Below are 21565 nucleotides of genomic sequence, written 5' to 3'. Positions count from 1 at the left end.
CTTTTTTTTTTTTGAAAAATCCATATTCGCCATTAATTGAAAATTTACAAGTTAAATGCAGAAAACTGCCACTAACAGCGCTGGTGAAAACTGTCATATCCCCTCTACTCATCGGCTCACAGCGAATAATTTAAATTTTTATAGATTAATAATTTAGTACATTTGAAATAATTTAATCTATTCTTCAACTAACAGTACGAATAAAATAGTGCATATTATGTCTATAGTTAGAACTAGACTGTGAACTAGATGCGCATACTTATTTTTTCAAGCAGAGTGGGCATTATCTGATTATTTATTATTCTGTGCCTCTGTTGTCCTGTTTTAGGTGTCTTCATCTCTTCAGGACGCAGTTTGTTTTGTTGGGTGTCGGCTCTGGATCGCTGTGTTATGTCTGCGAAGGAGGTAGATGTCCAGGATGATTGGAGGTGAAAAGGTTTGAGCTAAAACGGTCCTTGTCAGACATTGTTAGTAACTTAATTAATTAAGGATGTGAATGAGTAAATTTACAATATAAAATAAAATATAAAAAATGTGAGTCGCGATGAGGGCAGCTGTGGCTGTAACCTCTCAAGAGACAGGTATAATTATTGTGCAATGGGATCGGGAAACCACAGAAAACCGATCCCTCTCTGTCCGTAGCAGAGCTCGAAGTGAGCTATTTATCTAATATGGTAGTAGAGTGAAGTTTCCTCCAGGATGTCCATGTATTCATCAGAGAGTTCGTTGCTGGCTAAGGTCAGCAATTTAGTTGGGTGGAAGGGGAGTTTCCGTTTATGATGTCTGATGAATACATTACCAAAGGATGATCAGGTAGTTTTGATGATGTGTTCGGCTTTGAAGTTTTGGCCTCGGATGGTTTTGGTTGTGTAACTCCTGCTCTGATAGGAGAGCCTCTCATTTATGGGCTGGATATTCGATAGTTGATGTATGAGGGCGGAGCGGTAGTCTGGGCGTTTGTAATTGACTCTATGCAGGATTCCCTGTTCCAATCCCACCAGTTGTTGTGTAAGTTCGCGACTGAACATGGCATATATATTCGCTCTATATTCAATCACGGGCCTGATGTTATGTTTTGTACGTATGTATGAGTGTACGTGAATATATCCGTCCGAATTTACCACATAGAGCATTGAGTAGGTACTCTTACCGACTCTTCTCCTTACCCTGTTACAATTTACAGCCTGATCAGCCCTCTTGTGTAGTGTCTCAGTGAACACCACACCCAGGTATTCGATCTGGTTACGGAGCTAGAGTCGATTCTTTCGGCTATGTTGTGAATCATGTAACTACTGAGATTGGGATGTCTAAAGATAATCATTTCTGTTTTATTTGGGTTAGCTGTTATTCTCCATTTCTCACACCGTCTATTGACCTGGTCAAGGTGATTTTGACCAAACCTACAGAGGGCATCTGCATCTCGAGTTGTTATTACGAGAGCAGTATCATCTGTGTAGAGCAAAGTAAGTGTGTTTATGTTACGTGGATTAGAGAAGTCGCTGTTATATATTGTGTATAGTATTGGTGCCAACACAGAAACTTGTGGCACTCGTGTTGTAGGAGTGAATGAGGCTGAGAGATGAACTCGAACCTTTACCGTGATTCTACGTTGAGTGACATATAAATGCGTAAGTCTAACGAATAGAAAAGGCAGGCCGATGTTCAGTAGTTTCCTAACCAGTCCAGCATGCCAGACTTAGTCGAAAGCTTTTTGAACATCGAGAAAAATGCCTAGATATTTTGCGGTCGTTTAGTCTTTGTGAAATATGTGTGACGATTTCTGTCAACGCCGTTGTGGTGGAGTGACCTTCTCTAAAGCCGAATTGAAACGTAGGGATGATGTTGGGTTCTGTGGTAAAGTCTACGAGTCTTTCCTTAGGGATCTTCGCGAAGACCTTAGCCAAGACATTTAGTAGAGACGATTTAGATCGGCCTTGGGTTTGCCCTTTTTCAAGCGCATAATTGTGTTTGCTATCTTCCATGGTGATGGAAAGTAGCAGAGTCTGAGACTGGCATTTACAATGTTCGTCAAATAGAGTGTGAAATTGATCCACAGGTGTCATGATCGGATGTTCATATGGTTCCTATGGATTGAAAGGGGTAGCGAGTCGTCTTTCTATGTCTCTCTTGGTATTTTATCTATTTTTGGTATGTGTTTACACTTTATAGTCTTTAATAGGTTGAGGAGGGGAGAAATGTTTGTAGCAAGTTCGTCATTCAGAATCATGTCTGTATTTTTTATTTTGTTGATTTCCATAGATTCTAATAAAGATATCTTAATGTGAAGAACTTGAAATTCATCATTAAAGAATGATTATGGTCTAAAAGGTGAAGTGCGTACGTACAATCTGTTTTTCTATTATTGAAAGCCCTTTTATGTTCTGCTATACCTTTGTTAAAAGTTCTACCAGTTTGACCGAAGTTTTTGGGCAGTGAGCACTTACACAGTGGTGTATACAAACTTAAATGTGACGACTGCATCTTAATATTTTATTTAATATTTTTTCTAAATTATTCTGCTAAAAGAAAGACAACTGAACAAACAGCCGCACCTAATAAACTAAAATAATAGAAACCATTTATATAAATGAAACAAACTATTTTTTTACTATTTTTAAGTACTTTATTAAATATATAAACAACCTATTACAATATTTTTAAATTTACCTATAAATTTCTTTTTTGTAAAAATATACATACTTAAATATATTTACAAGTAGATAACACTTCAATACGTATATAAAAATTCAAAAATATATTATTTAAAACGTCCATAAATGATTCGATTTATATTTTAAAAATACATAGTTTTTAGAATATTAAAATATATTTTTAATTAAGTATATAATTATTGTACTGGAAAATTACTGGTTTGGCAACATATTTCTCAACAGTATCACTTCAAAATGTTTCAAATCTAACTTATATCATCTGACGATCTATTTTTTAATTTTGATTTGACTATTATTTGACTTTTTAATTACTTTGTATTATATAACCTCCATCGACCAATTTCACTGCTTTCACAACTTTACAAAACCTTTACAAATATTATTACAAATAGGTTAACAATTAAATTTAAATTAAAACTAATAAAAACGACTAACGAATACAATCTCCCATTATGTCAGGCTTTTATAGATTATGAAAAAACTTTTGATTGCGTAGAACTGTGGGCAATAGAAGAACCATTAGTCAACAACCGGATCAACTCCAGGTACAGAATATTAATACATAATATTTACGAACAAGTTGAAATGATAGAGACGTTGGGTAATGGAATCGAAACAAGACCAGTAAAAATCAGCCGAGGCATAAGACAATGAGACAATATCTCCAAAATTATTTACAGCTGCCCTAGAAGATATCTTTAAGTCAATAGACTCGGAAAATAAGGAAATTCCTATTAACGGAAGATACTAGAACCATCTTAGATACGCAGATGATGTAGTACTAATAGCCGAGACGTGGAATGCACTGAATACGATGATTGAGGAGCTACACGCAGAATCCCCAAAAAAGGACTGAAAATGAATTTCAGCAAAACTAAACTAATGTCAAACAAAGATGACAAACCTATGATAAACATTCAAGGGGCAGAGATAGAACACGTAGATGAATATACATATCTGGGTCAAAATGTCAAGGCAAGCAAAGAAAATCAGACTACCGAAATAAGCAGACGTGTAAAAATGGGATGAGCAGCATTCGGCAGACTCTCATACGTCCTATAAAAAAAATATATCTCAAAGACTGCGAACCAAAGTGTTTAATTCCTGTATCCTACCTGTACTTACATATAGAGCTGAAACCTGGACATTCACTAAAATAAACATGGAGAAAATTAGAAAAACTCAGAGAGCTATGGAACGACAGATGCTGGGTATCTCACTCAAAGACCATAAAACCAATGAAGACATTAATAATAGAACAAAAGTAAAATATGCTAAAGAACAGGCAGCTAAACTGAAATGGAAATGGGCTGGACATAACGAACGTCTTAAGGATGGCCAATGAAATAAAGAAATTGGGAATTGGCGGCCATATGAAGCCAAAAGACCACGAGGAAGACCGCAAATGCGCTGAAGCGACGATATTAAAAGAACTGCATGACCAATGTGGAAACGTCTTACAAACAACAGAGATCAATGGCGAGAATAAGGAGGGGCCTATATTCGGCAATCCGAATAGAGAGAGGGCTTAAAAAAACCTCCGTCTGATAATCGAAAAAGCGAAGAGAGTTAAAAATCATTTTTCGTTTAAAAGTTTTCGTATATAATAGTTTAACAAATGTTCTATAAACATTATATGTCGATTTCCCAAAAAATGGTTGCCTCAAACTGTAATAGTTGTCCGTTTTAGTTTTACAGATGAAGAGCTCAGAGCTAAAAGTATGAGGGTAAAAAAAACAAGTTTTGAGAAATAAGGTTTTTAAGTTTTAAAACTAGATATATAAATAATTAACAGAAAGGGCACTTCATTTTGGTTACTAATTTATACAGTAACTTACAGAGAACGTATAGGTTATATTTTTGGGTTATCAATTTACAAATTACTATAAATATAATTTTATTTATCTTTTGATGTCATGAAATCTTAGGCTAAATGGATGAGGGTCCACTAAAGTGTTTGAAAATGACACTAAAAATACAGATAAGGTAGTGTATATTTTCAAAAGTAATATCATACAGTTATACACCGATCCAGATATTGTGAAATTCGTTAAAGTGCAGAGACTTAGATATGCTGGACACATTACTAAGATGTCAGATCACGAATACACGAAGAGATTAACATTTTCAAAACCAGAGGGCACAAGAAGCTGAGGACGACCACGAATGAGATGGATTGATGATGTGGAAGAAGACCAGATTCTAAGGGTCAGAAGACGGAGGAAAGTTGCCAGGAATCGACAGGAGTGGCGATTTCTTTGTGAGCAGGCCAAGATCCACAACGGATTGTCGAGCCACTTATGATGATAAATATCATACAGATCTACTCCTGTTGATTACACAAAGCTACAAATATAATAAAAGATTGTTAGTAATGGATACAATGAAAAGCTTTAAGAATGTGGCAGTGCATCAAAATATGCTTGAGACTTTATAGAGCAAATTTTTTTCAAATGTTGAATATTGTCGTATTTTGCTTTATTTATAAGTAACAGTCCACAATATGCTAGAACTAGCATTGCGAACGCTTTGTGCCCTCCAAATAAAAACTTGGCAGGAACCCGGTCTTCCTATCTTTTCGGCATACGACCATTAGTGATACCACTGCCCCTACGAGTCCGACACCAAAATGAAGGTGGAACGACACGTACGCGTACGCGCACGCATCGTGGGGCTCCACCTTCCCCGTGGTACCTGTGTTGCGATTACCTCACCCATCCGTGAACCCCTCCCACGGGCGGACAGGTGAAGCAGGCAGAGAAATTTCCACCTCGCACGTAGACAGGTCGCCGCTGAGGATCTCTCCTCTACCACTCTTAAATCTTCAGGCGGGTATGTGCCGGGTGTGTACGGGCTCAGCTCGTTCAACCTCGCCTGGTTCTCTTGGAATGAGAGTAGAGTGGTCCCCGAGAGTCTCGTCTCGGATACTAGGAGTGTAGATACGTGACCGTGACGCCTAAACGTCTCGAGTGCGTTTCTATAAACCCGACACCTCAAGCGACGGCTCTCCACCTCTCGATTCCTACCCATTAGTCGCCTCTTACGACAGGCAGGACCATCGAGAAACGATGCTTAATTGCCATATAGGTCGTGTTTTGAAAGGACAACTTTTTGTAAACAAAGGACAAAGAAATTTAGTCCATGACTTAAATATTTCCTGGTTCTCTCAAGAAATAACTCTAAATGGTGTTGGTTTGGATCTGGAGTTTTCAATATTTTCGTTCCACTCGGAAGGTGTTTCAACCACAGATTTTTGATTGATTAAGCCCATGTTCCAGTCACACTCGAGGGACGAGTGGCATCTAATTGGAAAAAACATTGTTATTTTATGTTGTACACAATACTAAGTCTCTTACAATAGTGTACAATGCAGTGAAGCATGCCGAAAACGGCGTAATGTTTGTTCTGACCTGCGCAGGAATCGCAGAAAGTTTTAAGCTATTTTACTTGCAAGTCAAGGTGATTGAAAATAAAATCCCAAAACAAGGAACAAACCTCATCCCCTCATTTCTTGCCATACATTTCTGCATAGGTATAAAAAAATATTCTCAGTTTGAAAGTTTACGTATGTAAAACATGTAAAATGATAGTTGCCTACAATAATAAACATCGTTAGTACTAATGTTTGGGACAGGCAGATTCTTTTATATCGACTGTAGCAGGTAGCGTTAACTTAGTTTGTATTGCGTCAATATTGACTGTAAGTTCATCACAAGTGCTGCATGTGTCACACCTAAGATGGCCATGTTTCTTGGATTTTGCTAACCCGTAATGTGAGTTTCTAGTTTTGAAGGATTTAATGTAATCAATTACAGAGGTAGTAATATCATCTGGAATCTTATTAGGCTTCGAACAATGCTTTCCTCGCATGTTCAATAGTGCTACGCCTGTTGTTTTTAGGCCCTTTTGTAAATTCTGTACTCTTTCGGCCGTGATGCCGTGAAGGGACCGAAATGCTTTATAATTTATAACATACAGGTATTTCTACTACCTACTCATTTCTTATTACTTTTACCTTGTAAGTAGACGAAAATGTGTGAAAATCTTCTTCAGCTTCGGGCTTTTTAGGCTAATAGCTCATGATAGTAAAGCATACTATCAGTCTATAAAGATACATTGATTGTTTGTCATGTGATAAGAGCAGGTTGAACTTAGAAATAATATCTAACGCTTACAGTCTGGTCCTAACTCATGGCTACATAACCTCAATGTTTTCATTATATCTTGCATGCAACCTAAACCTTTTCTTTTCTTTGAACAGTTTTCATTGCTGCAGAATATTTGTTGTCAGATATTTTAAATAGCACAGTACTTCAATAATAAAATAACACCAATCTACATCAGAATAACGGAAAGCTGTAAATAAACACATATATGTATGTTTACAAAACATCTAGTCAAATAGCAGACAACTCTGTGGTCAGCAATCTGAACTAGGTGAACTATCATCCTTTTAGGCTGCATATGTAGCACCTTTATTCTTTTAGCCTAGAAGACGTATATTTCAAAGCTGAATGGCTTGTACACCTTCATCTTTTTTGATTAGTTAGAAACTACACAATATTTTACATGAGATTAAGTACAAGAAATTAATATTATCTCCATAATGACAAATAATGGACCCTCATGATTTTAGCTTTGAGCTCTTCAGATTGATAAGAATATTTATGTCTTGAAATAAATAATAATTTGGGCACGTGGGTAAAAAATAAATAATGTATCTCCTCATATACTAACTCAGAGACTGTTTAATATATTGTTTCCTATGAACCGGAAATAAAAATTTCCAATTTTAAATTTACCTCCAAATAATTTGAATTGTGATTTCGAATATATATATCATCAATATTTCTGTATCTATTTCCGCTTTAACCGCTTCTTTTAAAACTAAATGATCGAACTTTTTAACTTTCCATCTAAAAAGTCTTAAGATACAATATATGTTGTGGATACAACAAAGACTTCTAAAACTGATAATGATAATGTTTTAATGAGCTGACCGTAGATTTTTTTAAAATCCACAAGGAAACTAAATTCGTGTAGCTGGCTGTATACCATATATCACAAAAAATTAATAAAATCCTTTATAAAAGGTATATAATTATATATTTAAAGGTAATAATTATATATCTTTTTCTAAAGAATTTTATTGTTTTTTTTTAGTTCTAAGGAAGAGAAGGAGAATACAATGATAATAGATTGCCAGTCAAAAATTGGACGCAAATATTTTTAATTTAATTAATAATAATTAATTTTTGATAAAAACGTTACTTCGTTCATATATTTTTTAAATAAAATACACTGCTCATGACGGATATGCATGTTTTTTTATAACAACTTAGAGCTATTTTTTTTCTTATATGATGATCTAAGTTTGTCTGAGAAAAAATGGCCGAAAATTATGAATGAGGAGGAAGAGAAGGACCTCTACTTCTCAAGCCGTGATGTTATATTTGGCAACGATGGAGGTAGGCCGATAGGTAGCTTATTTGAATTGTATGTTTTGTTGATATATTAAATTCGATATGTCCCTCACAAATTAAAACAAAGGTTATATTTTTATTATTTAAAATTAAGTAAGTATTCAGTAATATGTATCCAAGTAAGTATGTACCTATACATAAATTGATACGATGTGGTAAGTAAATATTTAATCAGTCAAATTAATTGACAGTGCTGCTGGGAGCTAATTCTAATAGCACGGCTTGTAAACTAGAAATGATATTGGTTTTAATATATTGTTTGAGTCACTTTACTCAATCATTTATTTTTTTTTCTTACAGAAGATATGTATAAATGAGAAAATGATACAGTGCAGTCTGATTATGGAGCATATGTTCTGATTTCAATATCTACATTACTTAGAATGTACTGTAAAAGCGTGATTTGATTTTATGTTGAGTTATTTTTAACAAGTTTTTAACGAATTTATAGTACTAAACCTTAAGTAAAACATGGGCTTATTTTATTTTAAGATCACATATCTTTTACCACGTTAATCTTTAATGTCATCTGCATACAACAAACGCCAATTATGGTAATACGAGGCGAAAATACGGTGTTTTACGTATCACAGAACATGGCCATAGTTAACGTTTGCTGTACCTTAAGTTATTTATTAGGTGATATATAATTTCCAACATCAAATACATCATCATAAGATACAAATAAATTTGTAATCAAAATTAATGGTATGCCTATACCTTGGTATATATACCAAGAATTATTTTCGAAATCTCATAACGTGTTCTTAAATGAATATATCTCAAGATATTAAAACTAATCCCTACTCAGGGAGTGAAAGGGTCCTTTGATAACTATCTTTGGCAACTTTCCTAAGTTGATCGCCAAGGCCCTTGCCTGCTTCAGCTACCATTTTATAAAAGACACCATTAGGATTCTGAAGTAGTAGATGTGGATGATCGAATTCTACCATAGTGCCCGATGCCATCACAAGTACTTTATCCGAGTCCATAATAGTGTTCAGTCTATGAGCAACTGTAAGTACTGTACAATCTGCAAACTTTTTTCTTATAGTTTTCTGGATTAAAGCATCAGTCCTGAAAAGAAAATATAGATTAATGAGTTTTGTAGTACAATCAGTACAGGGCGAACTGATGACTAGAAGTAAGAAGCTACGTCAGCTACTGAAAACTGGGGCTAAGCGCCAAACAGTTTATTTGTCAGTTATTTTTTAATTTTTCAAATATTTTTTATAATAAAAGCTCCTCAAAGGATTATGTGCCTTATGAGATGTAATCATCGGAAAAAATAGCTAAAACATAATAAAATAATAGCTTCATCATTCAATATTCGCTTATCCACTGCTGGACATAGATCTCCTTCATAATTTTTCATCTATTTCGATCTTGTGCCTCTTGCATCCAATTCCTATGACAACGTTTTAGATCGTCAGTCCAACGTGTTGGTGGACGACCTCTACTTCGGTAGGCATCATCTCTTGGTCTCCATTCCAGTATCCGCTTTGTCCATCTATTGTCTGTCATTCGAGCCACGTGACCTGCCCAGTTCCATTTTAGTGTTGCTACTCTCTCTACTGCATCAGCCACTCCTGTTCTTTGTCGTAGCTGGCGATTTGGGATCTTGTCTCGTAGTGAAACGCCCAACATAGCACGCTCCATCGCCCTTTGACACACACGGATCTTTTGAACTGTTCTCCTTGTCATGGTCAACGTTTCGGCACCGTAAGTTAACACTGGCAAAACACACTGATTAAACGTTTTTCTTTTAAGGCATATTGGTATATCAGACGATTTGAAAATATGGTTCAGCTTGCCGAAGGCTGCCCAAGTCAGTCTTATACGACGGAGAAGCTCAACGGTTTGGTTATCTTTTCCTATGCGAATCTCATGACCTAGGTATTTATAGGCCATTACCTGGTCTATGGATCTTGTTCCTACGCATATATCTTCGCTGACTACAAGATTTGCCATCATCTGGGTTTTAGATATATTTATTTTCAATCCCCCTTCTAGCGAGGAAAGGTAGAGCTGATTTAAAAGTTCTTTGGCCTCATCTATCCTATCAGCTATTAGTACAATATCATCTGCAAACAATCAAAATATCACTAACTCAAAAATGAATAAATCAAAAATAAAGTTTTTTAATTTTAGTTTTAGGAACGGCTAGGGCGATGAGTTTTGGATTCGTGCGCCAGGTGACCTGTTGAACTTCTAAGGAGGATAACCATTAGTTCTCTTCTTTTGTATGTACTTTATAGTTAGGTGTTGTAGACTTAACTGATTGTGAGAATGGAGTTGTCAATGTGACAATTTCATCCCGAATTTTGACTTTTCGATTTTGTCCCTAAAATATTTTAGGCGGGTGATACATTTAGTTATCAAATCTTCAACAATCTAGCTAATCTATTACTCTTCTTCCTTGCTCTTGCCATTAAGTTTGAAATTTGTTGTACCAAGTTAGATTCGAGTAGGTGTTGTAGGTGTAGTGTAATCTTTTATTAGTGACGACGGACTGTGACGATTTTTCAGTTCCTTTGGAAGACTGTTACGATTTTTTTGTTCTTTTGGAAACATTAGTTTAAAACTGAACTGTTAATGTATCGATTATGGTGTTAAGCCATATACCCGTGTTCTGTCTTCTTTTCCAAGATTGTGTATTTACGTTTGGGACTTATCTTCTTCTTTTGTCCTTCTGGGAGTTTCCTGACTTGAGGAATTTTCCGGTGTGGTCAATTCAGAAGGATATTTTTACGGAACTTTTGCCTTCCTGTTTTTCTTCTTTTTTGTATTAGTGCGAATTTTAACCAATGGTTGGAAGTTAGACAACTATTTGTTCGAGTGTCATAGTCAACTTTAGTATTTTTTAATGCTATCTTCGTTATCTACCTGGTGGATAACCATAACGAACCTTGCTTAAGCTACCCTGTTGGTAACTCGCCTCTGTTGAGCTGAAAGCACCCCTCTCTTTATTTCCAGAAACTTCAACACTGGTCTGTTCTACCTTTTTGGGTAGGCCAGAGCCATTTACATAGAAATCTGTCGTTGTGCCTAAGAGCCAACGAACCGTACCTGGTGTCAACTCATTAAGTTGAGCTTTCAATTTAATTTTGAATATGAATAGGTGAAACACTTTAGCGTGCTTACACTCATAGTAGTTAGGACTGTTTTTTGTTTGAGTTACTGGATTCTGGATGTGTTTTAAGTATTAGCATCTCTATTGCTACCCTATAATACTGGCGCTGTTAGCATAGCCAGAAAATGCTACTGTTGTTCCTTTGAGTTCTATTTACCCTAAATAAAAACTGTTCCTACTTGTCCAGTTTTTGCTCTTACGTGGAGGTTGTGTAGCATTTTGTATTCAACCTGTAAATCATAAAAATTGAAAATGGTTCATTCCTTTTTGCGTTTTAAAAATATTAGACTAAACAACTTCAAGAGTCTGTTAATAATTGTTGAATGCTGCATCCAAAATGAATTATTACCTGATTTGCTCTTCTATTCGTCTTTTCTCTGTTTCAATGTTTTACCTATAAAAAGTTTAAAACCAACGCTGAGTTTTCAAACAGGCGATCTACTCAAAGAGTAGTAATTAGAGAGTCAAAAGTCAACATCAGAGGAACAATAATAACAAAAAGTGTACAAATATTGATATTTGCAGATGATGTTGATATCATAACTAGAAGCGAAAGAGAGATGATAGAAGCATTTAATGAGATAGAAAGAGCGGCACAAAGCAGTGGCCTAAACATTAACGAAATAAAAACCAAATACATGAAGGCCAGCAAATCGACAGGCCAAAGAAACCTACAGAATCTGACAATAGGAGACTATAACATCGAAAGCGTGAAAAATTTTACATATCTAGGTGCACTAGTTACCGCAGATAACAATGTCAGTGAAGAAGTTAAGAGTAGAATGCATATCGCTAATAAAATATATAATGGACTAATTAAACATCTAAGATCTAACAACATCACAAAAAAAACCAAATGCAAAATATACAAGACCCTGATAAAACCGGTTCTTGTATATGGATCAGACATGGACACTGTCGAAAAGCGATGAGAACCTATTAGGTACGTTTGAACGAAAAATCCTTAGACGCATATATAAGGGGGTGAAAGAAAATGACATATGGCGCAGAAGATATAATTTTGAACTATACACATCATACAATGAACCCGAGGTCCTAACATCCATAAAGATCGGACGTCTGCGCTAGATGGGCCATGTTGAACGGATGTGGGAGACTGAAACACCAAAACATATAATGAGGCAAACACCAGTAAGGAGAAGGTCAAAGGGAAGACCCAAACTTAGATACACGGAGCAAGTGGAACAAGATCTGAAAACACTTAAGATTACCAACTGGAAAAACAAAGCAAGGAACAGTACAGAATGGCGGAAAATCCTAGATGAAGCCAGGACTCAGAAAGGGTTGTCGAGCTACTGATGATGATGATCTACTCAAAGAATAAATAAAAACCTGATTAGGAAATTTCACTCATTCTCGTGGCGGAATGAATTTTTACATCACGTCACTTTCTTTTGAGCGGCCGAAAAGGTAGGTCGACTTCAGATGGGGAGTCCGAACCGAAAAGGAGGGTACGTGCTTCGCAATAATTTAGTACTTTGCCCGTAAAAATTTGAACAATAATATCAGAATCCTGATAAATACAGACATTCCAGTAGACCGTTAAGTAGTTTCATTTAAAAAGATATAATTTAGCAGCTAAACAGAAATAGGTATTTAAAGTTAGTGCCGACTGAATACAAATGAGCAGAATTCTTCGTAAGTTTTTTTTCACTTAATTTATATCCTGTCAAAATAGATTGAAACACAATGGTAAATATTTTCTGATGGTAAACGAATCAAATATATCTGGTTTTATTTTTTCATATGTATTGAGTGCAGTGCAATGGTTCGTTTTTTGTATAGAGTATGTCACTAATTTTTTATTGTTTCTGAATAACCTTTGTTTTTTATATACAACATTAAACTTGTATATAATTTATAATTGCAAAAACTGTACCTATATCATGATATGATAATGACCAAGCCAAATTTTAATATTTTTTTAAATAGTTTTTTTTTCTATGAGATTATCTTTGATACAAATATTTTTACTAGTTTTACCAGGTCATTGAGATAAATTTATAATTAACAATAGATAAAGAAGAAGATAAACATTTACTAATTTGGAATGGACATTTATTTGTCCATAAGATATAAACAATTATGATCAGTTAAATTTCTGTTACAGTACGTAATAAAAACTACTGAATATTAAAAAATTTGTACTGTCTAATTGTTCTCAGAATCTTCCTTTATTTTGGGAAATAATAAAATAATTATAACAGAAATGTAGAGCGACCATATAACGTAAGTCTATTCGTTTCTTGTTTTTTTTTTAACTATGTATGCATTTTGGAGATTTAACATTTGCCATTTTTTTATTATATTTTTTAAACCAATCTCGTCATATGACAAGTGTCGAGTTTTCTATGTCCTTCTAAAAAAGACAAGGTGGCTCCCTTTATGTTTCCCTTTCTTTTTGTACCAAATTCCGTCTATTTCTATAGCTATGCTAGATTAATAGACCCACGTCCCAAAACTCGCCGTTGTGTCCTTCAAAACACCTGAGCGCCAGTTTGCAAGGACAACATGCATGAACCTGGATTACTTCATTTCTCTTTTAATCCCCAATATCCCTTCCAGGCCAAGTTACGTTACAGTACTACCAAATACAGAGCTTCGATAAACCGGTTTGCCTTGTCTATATTCATTACAGATTTATCTTGTTCACAAAGTCCAAAAACGATCGCTCAATAAATATTTGCATCCTGCACATGTGCACGATTTTCGATTACAAAGACCTTGTTGTTCGTCTGTTAAGCGAATTCTTTGATTTATTCATATGGAATAAAAAAAGTGGCAGTAAAGGATAGTGTTAGTGCCGTAATATACCTGTAAGAACTCACTAAATAGTAGAACGTTGGATTAAACCTTATTTGTGTAAGTATAATACGAATAGCTATGATGATCGCCGACCTCCGCTGCGGAGATGGCACTTGAAGAAGAAGTGTAAGTATAATTTGTGGATATTATTTAGGCGACCCTCTTTCTATTCATTTCAATTCAAGTACTCCGCTCTGGAGTTAAATTCCTATCGAAGATACACAACAACTGCGGTAACCCGCAAACCCTACTAACGCCAGGACTACATCTCTTTTTATACTGATAAAATCTATATTGAAGTATCTGTAAGTAGGGAAACTTATTTTTCTTATTCTTGGGTAACCAAAATCCAACAACAATAATTACTTCTAGAAAAAATATCCAACACATTAAGGAACAGTTGCCAATACTTATAAAATCGAGGCAAAAAACAACAGTAAAGTATGATTTGCGTACTACTACATAAAACATCAAGAAACTTGAGGTACTTCGGCGGTACTTATCCTCAGCTCAAAGAAGGAAGATCAGGAATATGTGGAAGGAGTATGCTGACACTAGCAAGACAATTATTCTAAGAAACCTTGCAATTTTCCTGGAGGGAAAACTGATACGAGATAGTCTGTTCAGTGGACTTAGTCTATCAGAAGTCTTCCCGACGGGAAACTTATAAAGAGGAGCAGAGCTGTGACTTCCTCTCCATAATGTTAAAACTCTTCGAGCCACTTTAAAATCTGCATGTTTTAATAAAACTAGTGAGTGAATCGAGTAGATGAGTAGTATGGTGAGGGATGAGGTCTCGTTCATTCATTGATCCTTACCGTAAGGCGCATTAAGGCGCTAGAAAACCAAAACATACATACATCAATTATGTGACATTTAGACTCTTCTTGAACCTGGAAGGTTCTTCCATTTAAAAATTTTAAACTGGAATTCGCTGTTATTTGAGATGGCTTTTATTCGGCGGCTTTTACACAATTTGTAAACAGTTGTCAATAAAACTCAAACAGCATATTTCTAGTAAAATCGATAGCTGGATTACAACTGCTTCGATTTTTTATAACAATCCCACCTACTGAATTTCGTATGATTATGTGTAAAGAAAAGCTTTTTTCTATTTTGCTTTTTCTATTAACCCTCTATTGCCCGACTTTCTTGTAAACTTAAAAGAAAATGTTTTAATTTGTATATATGCTCAAATATGCACTTACAACAACTAGTAATTTTTTTAGATTTTTTAAATTTTGTTTGGGGAGAGTTTTGGGAGTGTTGCCCTCAGGCAACTGTGGGCAGCAAGAACTAACAAATTACGTTATATACTTATTTATTATGCCAATCAAAAAAACAATTATTTGTAGTTGTAAAACACAAAGTAATTTTACATTTATCGCACATTACTTGAGGAGTATTACAGCATCCTGGTTTTTTGCATCTTCCCTTTTTTTCAGAAAATACTGGCCAGTGGGAGGTTTGGTCAAGCCTAACTTCCTTTGGTGGTACAATAGAAGTAGGTCCTCTCTTCTGTTTTTTTACAATTTCGTTCTCAATTTCACTGAGCCTGGAAAGTCCTTTGTTTTTGATCTGGTCAGTTCTTGCTAACAGTACGCTACATAAGTGGAACTTAAACTGTAACAAAGGCAACTGGTTTTTCTTTTCAATTTCAAAGTAATCGCAATCACGACGATACAACAACCAACTGTTAACAACAGCTAAATCCAGAAGGTGAAAAAATATTTTTAGATACCACTTTTTAGATCTTATGTCTGTTCGGTAAAGAGCAATTAGTGAATCCATAAGATCGACACCTCCCATATTTATTATAAAATTGCACTGCATTTGGACAGCATACATCAATTCTTGATTTTTGTTTCTTATCCCATCTCTTGACTAACGAAGTAGGCTCAGAACCAATAACTGTACTAAGCAAATGAACCGGTTTATTATCGTACCACTTTAACGCTGTTAGTCTTATGCCATCTACTGTAGCGTGCTTTTCTTCAACAGTACCTCTGCCCTGTTTCTTTGTATTCTTGTCATCAGAAAAATGGCAATTAGGTAATCTGTTCCCAACAGTTCCCAAACATTGCAGTCCACGTTTTTCCATTTCAATCTGCAACTAAATGCTATTGAACCAGTTGTCAAAATATACTTTATAGTATTTGTTTGGTTCGACTATCTCACACAATCTTATTACTACATTACCGCTGGTGCCTACATTAGGTAAATGAAGAGGATGTTCAACAGTTCCTATATATAATTCCCAGTTATAAACAATACCATTGCTATCACACAAAACAAATGCCTTGTATTCCCATTTTTTGGGTTTGTTCTTCATATATTGTTTTAAAGAATGTGACCCTTCGAATGGTATCATTTGTTCATCAATACACAATTTTTCACTCATTGGAATACTCTGAAAATTTTAAACTAGACCGTTGATGACTGGTCTAATTTTGTATAACTTATCATTATTGTTGACCATATTTTCGTTATTATTGAAATGAATTTTAGTTTTTATTTCTTCCCAGCGATTTCTAGATATAGTGTCAACTATTTGAGCAACACGTGTTTCCTTCTGCCAAAATGATCTTGTCCTTGGCAAGCCATATATTGACATCAGTAGAACAGATCCAATAAATTGGTTTAATTCTGCTAGTGTCATTCAATGGTTTATTTATATTCTTTTGTCGTGCATACAAATTACTTTGTTCTACTATGTTTTCCAGCATATTGGTAGATATCATCTTTTTAAAATAATGTAGAGGGGATTCCGGTTCTAATAATTTGTATGTCGGTAAATTACCTTTCCATTCTGGAATTGGAAATACTGTTCGGGGACCACTCTTCCACTGAATGTTTTTTTCGATCAATTTTGACCTTTTGAACACATTTTGTTTAGTGTGTTTTTCTGTTTTATCGGTATCATCCTCATCTTCATCTTGGTCTAAATCTAAATTGGTATCCTGGTCTAAATTTGCTTCGTACAAATCGTCTTCATTTTCCATTTCATTTGATCCTGGATCGATTGACATCTGAGTACCTATGGAAAATTCATTATCACTCTCTTCAAAGTCAGAGTCTTCGGATTCCTCGAATTTGTTGGGAACTTTTACAAACAATAACGGATATTTACTGCTTTTCCCGTAGAACGTTATTTTATCCACCCTAAAAAAATAATTAAAACTGATATGGTCCAGTGTGGATTCAAAGCAACATACCTGTTTTTTATCACAGTACTGAAACAACACAATAAAATAAACAAATTTCAACTGCAATCAATATCTAAATCCTGATATAATGCCTCTATGTATTTTTATATAAAATGTACACAATTTATAACAATAAATCACGATCGAAAATACAAACTAATAAGGCAGCCATGTGCATTTGACCTACTGTTAAAAATTTCCATATAGGTTTCGTCATAGGTTCATAGATGGCACTAACTGTATTAAAATGTATAACCAAATGTTGCCTGAAATCAACAGAGGGCATCTTAGAGTCGGAACTTGTTTTAAAAAAGTTTTCTGCAAACTCCTTTGTTGCCTTGAGTACACACGGGGATATAGAGGGTTAAGAAAAATATTCATCTATTTTTTTTGTGTAAGTACCTATTTAATCATAATTTACACAATTCCATAATAACTTTTTATTCTGCCCTTTCCCTGTAAGTTCAATTCTATCATCGTATGACTATAGTACGAAAATTATCCTCAGTTTTCTATTGCTATTTTCAAAGATTCTCATTCGTCAACTTTAATCCGTTTTCGGTTTTGCTCGAACCAACGCCGCATTATACTACTAAGAAATACTATTCTTTAACTGCTATTTGCCATACATGTCGCGCTTTTGATCATAAAATAATTGATTAAAACAATATGATACTTACTGTGGATCCACATTGGCAGTAGCTTCGTCCAACACTAAAATTTTGTTATTTCTAATAATAGCTCTGGCCAAACAAATCAACTGCCTTTGACCAACGCTGTAATTGGAACCCCTGTCCATCACTTTATTTTCTAATCTATTTATTATATTGGCAGGATCCTTTAGTTCGACATCCTCGAGGGCTTTGTATAAAAGTTCATCGGGGTATTCTTCGAAAGGATCCAAATTATATCTTAAGGTTCCTGAAAATAAGACAGGATCTTGGGGAATGATCGATATTTTTGAACGGAGATCTTCCAAAAGTAAGTCTTTTGTGTCCATTCCGTCTATGTTGATTTCCCCATCTATTTTGGCCAGTCTAAATAGTGCTGCTATCAGAGACGATTTTCCTGCACCTGTTCTGCCCACTATTCCAACCTAAAAACAAAACATTTATTACATATTAGAATCCGGCATCTTACTTTTGGTATATACAAATAAAAATAGATATTATAATACACTTTAAAAAGTTTTGTTTCATAAGATAAAAAGGGAATTTGTGATTACACATATGAAAACTTTAGCAAAATGATGAAAGAATAATAAAAAAGAAGAATCTCACAGCATAAAATATATTATTAGAAGAGCAAGTGATTAAGGTAAATAATAAAATAAAATGAACAAAAATCGCTACATAATTATTACTGAAAATTATTATTTTGTAGTAGGTAGTCAATATAATAAACATACCTTCTCATTAGACTCAATAGACAAATTAAGGTTATTCAGTGTTAATGGTCCATCTTCTATATATTTCAGTCCCATATTTCTAAAATAAACATTACCCTTTTCTGGCCATTTCGGCAATGGTTTTTTAGGAACCACTGGCTGTATTTCGGCAGGTAGGGACTTGTATTCCAATACTCTTTCTACACTCATTAACTGGTTAGTAATCTCTGCAGACTGGCGAATACCCCATTGAACCATACCTGTCAGTGCTGTTGCTTGTGTTATAGCAAGACCGACTTCACCACCTTTCAGTGCTAACCCTGAAAAAATATAAATTTATTCTGTTTAAAAATATATGGAAATTACGTCGTCTATATGCATAGAAACCAAATTCATTTCTTTATGATAAAGTGGTCATTTTAGAATAAGTACGAAACATATTCTAGCACTGACATAAACTCGAATCACAACCTATGTGAAATAAAACATAAGATAACGTCTTAACTACGCGCAAATCTAGAGATACAAATAAACAATGAATGCCTTGAAACTCCAATTAAAAACAAACCTTCTTAAAATCAAAATGAAGTGAATGAGTGAATGACTCAAGAAAGATAGGTAACATGACGACTTTAATTTCTATAAAAAAAACTGAATGAAAAAGTAATACCCGAAAGTTAAAAGGGAAAAGCGATTCAGGGTTCAAACTGACACACTCACTGCCCATCCTAATACAACAGTAGTAGTGTAGTAGTTAGTATCATAAGGATACGGAATCTAAATAGCATTTGCACGCCCGCTGTGCTTGGGAAAACTGCGAAAGAGACAAATGAGGTAAATTATATAGAAGTAATACTAGATAAACGGCTTGTATGGAACGAATATAGAAAGAATAGCCAACAAAGCAAAGCTTTTCAGACAATACAATACAAATACAGACGTATTGGCTATATATGATTGCAGTCAGTCACTGATATTAAACCTAACTTATCCTCAAACTGTCACATCTTTGGAGACCTGGAATAAAGTTGTGAACAGTGGTAAAATTATATACGTGATCTGATCAGGATGAAGGTTGTCTCTTTCCTTATATTTCCGTATAACCTAAGTATTAAGCGATGAAGCTCAATAAAACTTATTATTAAGTTGTAAAAAGTACGTATATCCTTACCTTCTCCAAAATTAAGTAAATAAAATGTAATAATGGCTATGAATATGAAACATATAATGTCCAAGTAGAATCCAAATGCCGAACTTGCAGCAATATACATGAACCAGGCACTGGTATGGGAATCTTGATGCTTGTCGAATTCGTTCATTAGAATGGGTTGAGCACCAAATGATCTAATCGTTGTTAATCCTTGGAGAGTAGCATTTAAGTGGGTAAATACAGGACTTCTCACTAAAAAGAAAATTAAAATAAAAAATACACACAACGCAAAAGTCTAGGGATTATAAATAGACGTATTTTGTTTATCTGTAATCAACTTAAAAAAAGTAATACAAAATTTGCAGTTTAAATTGTTGTTTAATATGTCAAAAACCATAAATTGAAAAAAAAAACAGATAATTGGAGCAAAAAAAAATATATTGCAAATCACCCATGTTTCACATACCACCATAAAATGTCAAAAATGCGAAATATAAACTTCAAATAAAGTATGGCCACCACGTTGGTTTATCACAGCTCTACATCTACTGTTTATGCTCCGAATCACATTGTTAATATCTGCTTGAGGTAGTTGTGTCCATTGTTCACTCGGAAGCTCTTTTAATTGAAACTCATTGTAGATATTGCCCATATGTGGAGTAATTCTTCGTTGGAGCATGTCCCATACATGCTCAATGGGATTCAAGTCCGGAGATTATGCTGGCCACGGCAATACATCAATACCCTCGTTATGCAACCAGTTTGGTGTAATATGCGCAACATGTGGTCGAGCGTTATCATGCATAAAGTAAAAATTTTCTCCAACAGCAGTAGCAAACGGGCGCACAAAAGGTTCAAGAATAGTGTCCAAATATTGCTGACTTCTGAGAAAGCCACGTGCATAAATGAGGTCAGTTCTTCCGTCAATCATGATTCCGCCCCATAATATTAATGTACCACCTCTGTATGCATACACTTCTTGAAGATGTGGTGCTGTGATTGTTGACTGCCTTCTGGCATTTTAAATTAAATATCGGTCTTGAGCGACGGTTGTAGAGCGACCACGTCCTGGATGTTGCTCGACTGGGCTCCCAGTGTCTTTAAACCGACGCCACAAACGACTTACGACGCTTTGGGAGATACCCAGCTGGTCAGCAACTCGAGTTTGTCGCATACCAGCTTGAAGGAGGCCCACGGCTCTATTCATCTCATCCAACGTTAAATGTTGTAGTGGCATGGTAAAAAGACAATATCTTTAACTCACCTATTAAGCAAGAATGGTCTAAAGTGACTAAAATTAAAAATAAACAAAACATAAAAATGTCGATTGTTTTGTCCCTTATAAAAAACATTCTAAAACACGTATTACTATCAGTTTTACATTTTTTTTTTTTGATAAGAAGTGAGTGTCTGTATCAACAATTATAGTACAAGCAAATTTTATGGTCATGAAATTTCTGTCATTGGTATTGTCAAATTATTAAAATATCCTTAGACTTTTCCGTTGTGTGTATATAGTATATTACAATATATTAGCTTATTTAATTCGTTCTCATATATGCTACGCACGTTTTGAACACACTTCTCCGCATATTTTGTGTATCTAGAAGGATTTTCTGGGTTTGTTCACTTTCTTACCTTTTTTCTTTACTTTCCTAATTTAGAAGTTTGACTATTTCTTCCTTGATATAATATAACGAGGCAAGAA

The 21565-nt window shown here is 34.8% G+C and overlaps 1 protein-coding gene across 3 annotated transcripts in view; it reads right to left on the bottom strand.

Moving 5' to 3' along the window:
- Positions 1–2610: 2610 nt before the first annotated feature.
- LOC140445513 (ATP-binding cassette sub-family C member 4-like) overlaps positions 2611–21565 on the bottom strand; it is a 390598-nt gene continuing 371643 nt past the window's right edge. For all 3 annotated transcript variants that reach the window (XM_072537582.1, XM_072537583.1, XM_072537585.1), the window contains 4 exons: positions 19879–20109; positions 18729–19027; positions 18001–18416; positions 2611–9232 (listed from right to left, as the gene is read on the bottom strand). In XM_072537582.1, the coding sequence (XP_072393683.1) occupies positions 8959–9232; positions 18001–18416; positions 18729–19027; positions 19879–20109 (1220 nt within the window). In that variant the 3' untranslated portion in view covers positions 2611–8958. The remainder of the gene's footprint in view (positions 9233–18000; positions 18417–18728; positions 19028–19878; positions 20110–21565) is intronic.

The sequence above is a fragment of the Diabrotica undecimpunctata genome, chromosome 7, assembly GCF_040954645.1.
Source record: "Diabrotica undecimpunctata isolate CICGRU chromosome 7, icDiaUnde3, whole genome shotgun sequence".
NCBI lineage: Eukaryota > Metazoa > Arthropoda > Insecta > Coleoptera > Chrysomelidae > Diabrotica > Diabrotica undecimpunctata.
Note: the sequence above shows the minus strand (reverse complement) of the source record. Positions and strands in the feature narration are given on the sequence as shown.